Source organism: Lolium rigidum, chromosome 3 (genome assembly GCF_022539505.1).
Source record: "Lolium rigidum isolate FL_2022 chromosome 3, APGP_CSIRO_Lrig_0.1, whole genome shotgun sequence".
Taxonomy (NCBI): Eukaryota; Viridiplantae; Streptophyta; class Magnoliopsida; order Poales; family Poaceae; genus Lolium; species Lolium rigidum.
In genome coordinates, this window is record NC_061510.1 from 412,440,017 (window position 1) to 412,451,055 (window position 11,039).

At 44.4% G+C, this 11,039-nt stretch overlaps 1 protein-coding gene across 2 annotated transcripts; it reads right to left on the minus strand.

The window, feature by feature from the left end:
* Nucleotides 1-1,304: 1,304 nt before the first annotated feature.
* On the minus strand, nucleotides 1,305-6,067 carry LOC124704711 (nucleolin-like). 2 transcript variants are annotated; one of them, XM_047236983.1, is made up of 13 exons: nucleotides 5,848-6,067; nucleotides 5,674-5,763; nucleotides 4,766-5,535; nucleotides 4,461-4,550; nucleotides 4,143-4,385; nucleotides 3,483-3,707; nucleotides 3,248-3,359; nucleotides 2,993-3,166; nucleotides 2,738-2,907; nucleotides 2,519-2,657; nucleotides 2,348-2,424; nucleotides 2,151-2,273; nucleotides 1,305-2,033 (listed from the first exon to the last, which is right to left on the minus strand). In XM_047236983.1, the coding sequence occupies exons 1-12, from the start codon at nucleotides 5,990-5,992 to the stop codon at nucleotides 2,181-2,183; spliced, it is 2,328 nt and encodes a 775-aa protein (XP_047092939.1). In that variant the 5' UTR covers nucleotides 5,993-6,067; the 3' UTR covers nucleotides 1,305-2,033; nucleotides 2,151-2,180. The 2 variants fall into 2 exon arrangements, with proteins under 2 accessions (XP_047092939.1, XP_047092938.1); XM_047236982.1 differs by having other exon boundaries at nucleotides 1,305-2,273.
* Between the last annotated feature and the right edge of the window lie 4,972 nt (nucleotides 6,068-11,039).

Here is an 11,039-nt window from a genome sequence, read left to right on the forward strand (position 1 = left end):
AGACATGCTTCTTAGTTGTTAGGCTTATCATTCATGTGTCAAAAATAGAGACATGCACTCTTCCTGAAAGTTTTGGCATGCACTATCTTTGGACAACAACATCTTTTGACTGCATTATGCTGGAATGACATGCTGACTGAAAGTTTTGACATGCATTGATCTCAACTTGTGATGCAGATTGCAGGTACCAGATCAAAGACGTTGCAGCAGGTTGCTGATCCGCTTCATCAGCGTCAGACCCGTTGACGCGGACGCAGGAGGCGAACGGAGACCAGCGGCGAGGGACGAGCTTGAGGGAGTGGCCGGCGGGGCAGGGATGCAGGCATGGCCGCCGGGGTGGGAGGAGATGCTAGCCAGGCGGCACTGGCCTCCTTGAGGCGGACACATGGGGCGGGGAGGGGAGCTGGAGCGGAGACCGGCAGCAGGAGGCCAGCGGCGGGAGGAGATCTCGGGAGGGGAGGGGGCCAGCATCTGGTACATGGTTGGGTAAGACCTGGAAGCATTAGGTGGAGGTATTTTTGGCAGAAGAACAGGTAGCCTTATAGCACTGCCAGTTCTTCAGACAAGAACATTACTATGAACTATGAAGTAGCTACTAGGTGTTTCTTTCAAACTTTTGACTTCTTACCAGAGGAAATTTAAAGTTTTGAAGTTGTATTGGCAACAAGACCAATCTTACCAAGTATGCTGGCACTGTTGTAATATCATTGCATCCACCAAGCATAATCGTAAGCAAATTTACAGCTCACTTCATGTTACAAAGGCTTGCTATAGTTATTTTTTAGTTGATAAGTTTTGAAGTTGATACATAACTCATGGAACCCAGCATATTTCACTTATATGTCCTCTCTTTTGAACCAACACTAAAAACTGAATATATTAGTTGCACGGATCTGCTGGGTTTTCAGTCGAGAAATAAGGACATTTAAAATCAGTCTATCAAATATTTTGTTCCAGTACATGTACAAACGCAGCAACATGTAACGGCTCCCAATACAGACACAAGCATCACACGCTGCAATGAATAAACCAGACGGCACCTTCTGCCTTCATATACACAATGGAAGTAAACTGAACAGCATATGGACGAATGCCATCTTTATTAACTGCTTGATCCATGACTTCCAACCAGCAAAGGAAGTGTTAAAACAAACAAACATGACAACAAATCCATATACCGAAGAAAAACCAACATTATATGAACAAATGCCACCTTTTCTTACCTGCCCCTGCAACTCACTGGGTGCTCGAGATGATCACTTCTCTAAAAACTATGTTAGCCAGTTAGTTAAAACATGTCCAAGTGAACAAACAGGGTACTGGATCCATTATAAGAGTCAGAAAAGACAACAGCTACAGATGGATTTCATGAAACTTTAGTCTCTGTAAATCTCTCGACCACTTCTACATGCCTAAATATCACTGCATGCCCAAAATCCAACCCTCTCAGACACAATGACTAACATAGTAACACCAGATCAACTTCTTCCATGCTGAAATTCTATCACCGCAGGTCTGAAAAAGTTCATGTCTCCAAAGAGCATTACCCAAGAGTGACGAGATTTGGACAGATTGTAACAAAATAACTAATAATCCAACATACAAATCTTATTCGACCATAAACTGCATTATCATGCTCACAGCCTCATGAGAATGCTAGCACTCCATGATCCACTAAGTAATCAAGATATTTACACAAAATACCCCCAAGAACAGTCTCAAATCAATTCCATATCCCCATGGCACACCAATACCAGTAGTCTCAGCAAACATTCAACAGAACCCCATAAATTGTCCAAAATTCATCTCCAAGGCATCCACCAAATCACCGGCTAATCAAAGGTCCATGCCATGATCCTAGCAGATGTTAACATCATCAAGGCATCCACCAATATCCTCATAGGAGATTCATGACACTAAACATGTCCTTTAACAAGGACAAATTTATTCTTTCGCAAAGGTCTGCGGCAACGGTGATTATCAAGAGAACTAACAGCCAACTGACTCGACCAGCTAACGAGGGGATGGTGTTTCTGACAACCAAACCAAACACTGTTAGTCTACTACCCTGCACCACCGCCAGAAATCTAAACACATACTAGTGCTGCACGATGCAAATATCAAATGGGACCAGTAATAGAAAGTCACACCAGATAACAAGAGACATGCAGCGCTACCACCTAGTAGTAATGCCCACAGCCTCCAAAATGTCTGCCTCTAAATCCAGAATGCCCGCCTCTATAATGTGGTCGGAATGCGCCCCTACCATATTGCTGCATAACATGGGAGAGAAACCAGAAATTAGACAAATAGAGGGATAACAAAAGGACACAGGATAAATACTTACATCTGGGGCTGCAGGGACACGACCAGGACGAGGGTCGTAGTAATCCCGTGGATAAGCACTCCCCATCTCAAAAGGGTCTGCAATGGCAATATACAATGAAAAGCCATAACAAATAAGTATCAAAGGGGCATCACAAAACATGTCTGTGTTCCATCCAAAATAGGATACAACCTCTGTAGCGGTCCCTTCCAGAAAATGGCAGCTGGTCATAGTGATCAAAGCGGTTCCCTCCCGGAAATGGATGGTCGTAATGGTCAAAGCGAGGACGCACACGGGGAGGACCAGGCTCAAAATATCCAGGATCAGGTTCCTAACAGACAAAAAGTAAGTTCAGAGGAGGATAGTAACAGAGAATTACTTAGCACTTTAGTAACAGATGCTGTAACAAACCATGTGAGAGTGTGGCCTCTTAAAACTAGGCCGAGCATCTGCGTAGAAATATTGATTTTCACCAAAGGGTCCACCAAAATCACCCTCAGGCTCAAATGCCGGCCTTCTAGGTGGAGGATAACCTCTATCAAAGGAACCATGCCTTCCTGATGAAGGCTCCCATCTATCCTCTATTAATAATAGTCAGCAGTGTGAAAATGCGTTCAAAAGGTTTGAACAGTAAAATGATGCTTTGAATCGCAATAGGAAGTGCACCTCGAAACGCAGGAGCCTGACTGCCTCGGAAATCAGAGGGCGACACTTCAAAACTGTTGTTATTTGGTGCGGAACTAAATCTCCCGCCACGACCAAGAGAATGATTATTGAAACCCCTACCACCATGGAAACCTGCCCGACGAGGGGCAGATCTTCCCCTATTAAAGCCTCTACCTGTGCAATCATCGAAGTTTAATAAATCAATCCACATAGAGCACAAGCAACAGCAAAACTTGAGGGAGCACAATTACTTACCAGGCTTGTTAAACCCAGATACAGGATATCCAATTCTGAACCCGCCACTCATTCCACCTTTCACAGCCTGACTTTTAGGTAAAGGGTTTGAAAGTCTAACCCTTACTTTTAGCTGAAGTTAACAACACCAAAATCATCACTTAAGCATCAACACAAGGACATGTGAGCACGCTGTTTGGTGTAAGGAGTTATATATGCAACACGAAAGACGGCAATACTCCAAATCAGAAAATACCTTTGATTTTCCTTCATCACCCAATTCAGTGTTGTTGGTGGCTTCAATACAGGCAAGAGCTGCCTCATGTGTTGAGAAGTTTACAAATCCAAAATCATTTCTTTTGGCACTTGACATATTGCGAGCAAGCACAACTCGTTCTATCAAACCATAAGCTTTGAATCGGTCCTTAACACGATCTTCATCCCAGTATGGTGGAAGACCGTCAATAAATACTGATTTAACCTGCAATGTGAAGAACAAACAATTGAGAATAATCCAAATGTGAAAACAGATACGAAGGAGATATTTACGGTCCTTTCCCGCCAAATACTAGAATGTAACAAAGTAAGGACATTGAGAAAAGAGTGTAAGATAAAAACATGTGGTATCCGTTTGGCCATAGACAATAACTTATTTTGTATAGAGAATTAGAGATATCTAGGATCATACACAAACCGACTATGCAACAAAGAAGATGTCGGATCTCAGTCTGCTCTAAAATTCAAACCTAAATAGAAGTATTAGGTAGTATTTTTAGATCATTACTGAAGGTAAAATGTAACCTTTCTACACTAAGTCACTTCTTTCACTAACCTCAGCAATATAGTAAATTTAAGGCAACCTTCTTATGCAGCAATTCTTTATAATACAAGAGGATGGTAATAGCAGTTCAAACACCTGTGCCATGACTTCTGCATCTGGTTCTTTAATTGGCTCTGCAAAAGCGACTTTTGCAGTTCTCTCAGGATGACCAAACAGAGCATCTGGTTGCTGCAGCCTTTTGAATGCAAGCATCGCATCTGCGTGGCAAGAAAACTCGAGGAATGCAAAACCCCGACTCTTCCCCTCATTCTGGGTATCAGGAACAAGAGTTAAGCTTTCAACTCCTTGTACCCCGTAGTCACTCAGCCTTCTCTTAATCTGAAAAACAAAAGGTACGAACTTGTCAAGTTACTTAGTTAAAAGCTCGTGATTGCATACATGAGAAAAACATACAGCTTCCTTTGTCCATGTATTGCAGATATTTCCCAAGAATAGTGTATCGTTGTCCTCACTAGCAGTGACACCACAGCGTTTTCCATGTATCTGCAGTGGAAGAAAAATAGATGCACATATCAAATCACAAAAACGATGATATCATACGAAAGTTGTCTTAGGTTTGTCAAAATTTGGATGTATGTAGACACTATTTAGTATGTAGATAGATCCAAATTTAGTCAAATCTTCGACAAGTTTCATGAGACGGGAGGGAGTACTAAAGAACAGTGCATCCTCAAAGTAAAGATCTGAGGCGTTATTACCATAGGATTCTTCATTTCAGCAAGCGCCCGAGCAACCTGCTCTTTGCTCGCAAACTTGACAAACGCAAACCCCTTATTCCTGTTCGTCAAGAAATCTTTGTGGAGGCGGACCTCCACGACATCGCCGACCTGTCCAAACACCTTCCTGATATCCTCCTCGACAGTGTCGCGGCCCAGCCCTCCCACGAAGATCTCCAGCTCCTTCTTCAGCTGCCTGTTCTTCGCCATGTTCGACATCACCGTCCGCTCGTCCTCCTCCACCCTTGCACGGTCCTCCTCTCCTTTGACCTGCCCCCCGCCCAGGGGATCCTCGAAAACCACCTCCTCAGGATCCTCCTCCAGCATAGCATGATCCTCCTCTTCTCCCTTGACCTCAGCTGCAGCCAGCGCTTCATCCATGGGATCCTCGAAGATGACCTCTTCGGGATCCTCCTCTTCTTGTTGCTCAGCATTCATTTCTTCTTGGAAGAGCGGTCGAGGGTCACTTTCTTGCTTATTTGATGCATCGTCAGTCGCGCTCTGTGCAGCAACATCATCCTTGGCGGCTACATCATCAGCGTTCCCACCATCCACATCCTGCTCTTTCACCTCTGCCGCCTCATTCTCCACTGCTTCCCGGTCACGTCCTTGAGCATCTTGCGCAGGCACTGCGTCCTCAGCGGCCATAGCACGAGCCTCTCCGCCCTCCACCTCCCCTATCTCATCATCAGAGAGCACGATAGTGTGGCTCGGCTGTTTTGGTTCCTCCCCAACTGTCTGATCGATTGACCCTGGCATGGCATTCCATCAAACGGTTAGCACGGAGAAGCCCATCGGAGCAACTAACGAAACTAGGAGATCTATCAGCCGCGAGCAAGCATCTCGCTCTACAGGTAGAAACAGGCAGTGGTCAGGTAAAAAAATCGTACCTTGAGCCGCCTCGGTCGTCTCCGGCACGGCGGCGGCGACGGCGGCTGAGCCAGTAGCGTAGCCGTCGGCGGTGTCTTCCAGTGCGGCCTCTGCGGGTCCAAGCCAAGGGGGTTAGAGGGTGAAGAGTAGAGAAGAGATGAGTGAGCTCGAGGGCGGGAGGAGAAGTGACTCACCTTGACCTTGGGAGGGCGGCGAGGCGGGAGGTGGCGTCTTGGACGAGCGGCCGCGCCCACCTCCACGTCCACGCCCGCGTCCACGGCCACGGGCTCGGCCCCGTCCACGGCCGCGGCCGCGTGTACCGGCCGCCGGCGAGGTCATGCTGGTTAGGGTTCAGGGTAGCGCCGCTGCCTAATGACGATTTGTTCTACTGTACTGTAGATGGAGAAGTGGAGATGGACGGGACGCAGCATGAACCCTTTTCATGTTATATTTACCTACTAGTAAAGGGAGTAAGGTTTCTCCCTCTTTTTTTCATCCGTTTTGGAACTACCCACACTTTTCGATTACAATTATAGAAACTGCCACCGCCTAACTTAAATAACGTTTCGTTCCGAAGCCAGTATAGGTAACCTGGAGCCCTAGATCCTCCCTCCTTGCATCCCTTCCCCACTGCCACTGCTTGAAACCCGGCGAGTGGTACCGGCGCTCTCCTCCTGCGGGGGAAAAGGAACCCGGCCCACCCTGACCTCGCCCATTCACACGTCGCCTGCGTACTCCAGGATGACACCGACCTTGCCTCCGCCCTCTTCTCCTACAGGGCACGGAGCCCCCACCGCAGTGGCAAACTTTGTTGCGTCGAAGCCGTGGTTGTCCGATGCATCGAGGTCGCAGACATCTACAAGCTATCGTTGACTCCACTAGTTATCTGCGGCAAAATCGCTCCAGCCCCTCCGTCCAATTGATTGGATCCCCGAAGTGGTACGGGCGTCTGTAACTTAATCCTGGCTTGGGGCGTCGGGAACTTTATGGGTGCGGTCCTTGCTGCCCCCTTCGTCCCTGGTTGGTGGTGCTGCCTCCGGCCTTTTATGATACTGTATCATAACACATAAATCAAGAAAACTTCATGACAAATACATCATGTACACACATTTGCATTGAGATTCTACAAAATATTAAATATGACATAAGTATGATACCATATTATGATACTATGCATTGTGGAGGTGGTATCACAAACTAGTATCATGTACATTGTGACTAGTCTAACTAACGCAAGCCGGTTACCCAAATCTATCTAGAATAATGGAGGTAGTTTCGGTAACGTACCCTCGTATACCGAAAGCGGTTAATGTTCCACTAGAACATGGTTAATGTAGTCGTACTTCATTTCTAACCTCGGGATCGTGTAAGTCCTCCTGTACCACCATGAGTATCGCAAATTCAGCACCGCATAGTTTCACAAGCACACGATGCTCAAAGACGTTCCCGGCATCCCAGCGGCGCTACCGCGTACCGGGTGGAGTAGTACTCCCTCCATATGCAGCTCTTCGAGGAGCCACGCATGGGAGAGGGAACCCTAGAGAGCGAAGGAGGAAAAGCTCCCAAAGGGGGCTCTCCTTTTTTCCACAAGGGGGAATTGTGTGCTCTCCTCCTTCAGTGCCTCCACCTTATATAGCAGGAGGGGGAGGGGTGGAGGTGGCGCCTCAAAGCCCTAAAAGGGTGTGGTGGCCGGCTTGGCCAAGGGAGAGGATGACCTGAAAATGAGGGAATCAATGAAAATAATTCAACAAGCTATAGAAAAATTCTTGGGGGCCCTTGTGAGAATTTAGAAGACCGATGCTTTAAAAAACCTTTACCCTGTTTTGAATTATTAAATCAAGAGCTTTATGTAAGAGTGGAAGCCCCCCAAAAAAGGTGAATTAGGAATTTATCTAGTAGGAGATGATAGTATTTTCCGCTGGAGATGGAAAATTCGTTCGCAATTTATTAATTTACAAATTCCCTCTAGCCAAAAACTCTAGCCGCCCCTGCAAGCCCATGTAATAAATGTTATTTAATTCCTGGTGATCCGAGAGACCTCTCGCACCACTCTGAACATCCTTCAGATTCTTTCGGAACCCTTTCCGGTTCTCTCTAGAACTCCACATTGTTTCTTAAATGCGGCGACAGCCTTCTTGGGTAACTTGGGTTCTCCCATAGGGGATATGACCTATATATACCGCTCCCTCAAATATTTCCACATATTACTAGTGATCGACGAACTTCATATATATATATACAACTCCCTCACCGGACTTCGTTAAGTCTCCACCGGCTTCTCCATCTTCGAAGCTATCAGCTTCTCCATCATCGGAGCTATCGCATTCTCCATCATCGGAACCGTCGGCTTCATCCTCACATCGGTCGACCTCCATTCCATCCCTAGAGGGGTTCAGATACGACGACGGGGTTTCAGCTGTTTAACATCAGGAGCATCGTGGATTATATCCTCGAGAATTTCTTCCTGTTCTAGGTCCCTGCTATGTGGATCCATAGTTTCTGCAAAAGGCACACAATGTTATTTCAAAATTCATGATATATCATTTTCAAAATAATCATATTTCTATTTGCAAAATAATCTTATTTCTATTTTGAAAAATAATCCTATTTCTATTTGCAAAATAGGGATGGAGCGTGCTACCCGCATGGGTAGCTACACACCCATGCATTATACCAATATGCAAGCCATATTAACTTGTTTTAGCTCGGTTTTCTAGTAGAACGCGAAATTCTAGTGTACAAAAGTGGTTTCCGAATTTTGATTTGAACTTTTTTTTAAAGTCAACTAAGTATTCATAAAGTCAACGCAAAATACGTTGATGAGTTGACTTTGATCAAAAAATATTCATATGAAAAATCGGAAACCACTTTTGTACACTAGAATTCCACGTTCTACTAGGAAACCGAGGTAAAACAAGTTAATATGGCTTGCATATTGGTATAATGCATGGGAGTGTAGCTACCCATGCGGGTAGCAAATGCACTCTCTTGTTCCCGATGTTATCTATTTTCTATTTCTATATATTTATAATCCATCTCTAAATATTTCTAACAAAGAATAATAGTTCCTATTTATATTTCTAATCCATTTATATTTCTCCTAATAATACAACTATTTCTATTTCTCCTAATAATAATAGTTCATATATATAACTAACATATAGATTCACTAACTATATATAACTAACATATAAATTCACTAACTATATATAACTAACATATAAATTCACTAACTATATATAACTAACATATAAATTCACTAAAACTAACAAATTCCCTAACATATAAAACTAAAAGATATATGAAATTCATTAAAACTAAAAAACTAAAAAATATACTAACATATTTACTAACATATACAACTAACAAATTAAGTAACATGTAAAAAACAAAACAAAAAAGCATCACCGGGCGGCGGGTCGAGGTGGTGCCGGCTGGAGGCGAGGTAGCGTGGGCGGCGGCGAGGTGACGGCCGGCGAGGTGCGGCGGAGGCGCGCGAGGCGGCGCGGATCGGCGTGCGGCGGGCAGCGGCGACGACGGTGAGGGAGACACCGACGGCTGCGACAATGCGTGGAGGTAGGCGGCGCGTGGAGGTCGGGCAGCCTGACAGCGTCGATCTCTTCTCTTCGCACTTGAAAATGGCTAAGTCCCCATTCGATGGAACCGTCTAGGGAAGACGCCAGCTTCTATACCCCCTTTTGTCCCGGCTCGTGGCACGGTGCGGGACTAATGGGGGTCTTTAGTCCCGGTTTGTGCCACCGTGCGGGACTAAAGGGTGTGGCGGCAGTTTCAGGTTGTCCTGGGTGCTGCCACCCTTTTGTCCCGGCTGGTGGTTTGGGCCGGGAATAAAGGCCCAAAATTTGAACGAGGAGGGCTAGTTTTGCTTCTTTTTATTTGGAATTTAGCACAATTTTAAATTTTTGAACATTTGAATGAAATAGTTTTTGCATACTTTTGAATCTCACTAAACTTTCAACATGAAAAGTGCTTGAATTTGAATAAGTAATCCAAATCCATTTTTTGTTTTGTAAAACAATTGTCTAACATGTCAAACTATTAACAAATTTTCCACTTTCAATTAAAAAATAGATTAACTCATATTTGTTTTGCATATTTTTGAATTAACTAAACTTTCAACATGAAAAGTGCTTAAATTTGAATAAGTAATCCAAATCCATTTTATGTTTTTAAAACAATTATTCTAACTTGTCAAACTATTAATAAATTTGACATTTTGAATTAAAAATATATTAACTATGATTTTTTTGAATATTTTTGAATCTCACTAAACTTTCAACATGAAAAGTGCTTGAATTTGAATAAGCAATCCAAATCCATTTTCTGTTTTATAAAATAATTATTCTAACTTATCAAACTATTAATAAATTTGCCACTTTCAATTAAAAATAGATTAACTAATATTTTTTGGCTTACCAGCGAGAAGGATGGCTTCATCATGGCTGACGCCGATGATGATGAGGAGGAGGAAGAAGAGGAAGCCAGAGTTGGCCATCTAACCTTTAGTCTCAGCTGGTGAGTGCAACCGAGACTAGGGTGGTTTTAGAAGCCATCTACCAAAATTGTCGGTGCGATAAGGACGTGTGGGTAACCATTTTTCTTGGGTGGTGGGTGCAAGCGGGACTAAAGGTGGTTTTTTGTGTCATGTAACTAAACTGTCAGCGGAATAAGGACGCGTGGGTAACCGTTAGTCCCGGCTGGTGGGTGCAACCGAGACTAAAGCTGTCGGCATGATAAGGACGTGTGGGTGGATGCACTGCTCGATGAGATAAGGTACGACGCCCTATCGGAGGAACACGACGAAGGAGAAGCGGCACCGTGCCTAAAAAAGGAGCGTCGATAATCGCCATGGCAAGTAGCTCAACAAGCCAACCTAGAAGGTAGGGAGCTTCGTCCCCATGGCTGGAGGAAATGGTTGGGAAATCTCCTATGGCGGAGTTTCTCGAATATGTCGTTGGTGCACACGCCCTAGGATATCTTCGGAAACTCCACCTCGGAATCCCACAAACTCGTGAATGTCTTCATCTCCCGTAATAGTACACAAAAACAAATGGGAAATTAATTGCCATATTGAGATACACATGTGTGCCATGAATCTTCTTCGTGTATGCCCTTATTATGATCGCTTCAGCCGTAACCATGGAGCATCTTCTTCATTTAACACTATGATTGGGTCAACATCCCTATCTATTATTTATTTTTCTTCTGGGTCGTAGCCATGGAGAATCTTCATCATTCAAGGGGATGCTTGGGTCAGTTTTCACTGTGAAGGGTGGATTTCATGAAACTTATTATAATCTACTGACATGTCTGTCTTGTAATCTACTCCCACGATATTTATTTTTCCTGAAAGAACTATATGGCGCTT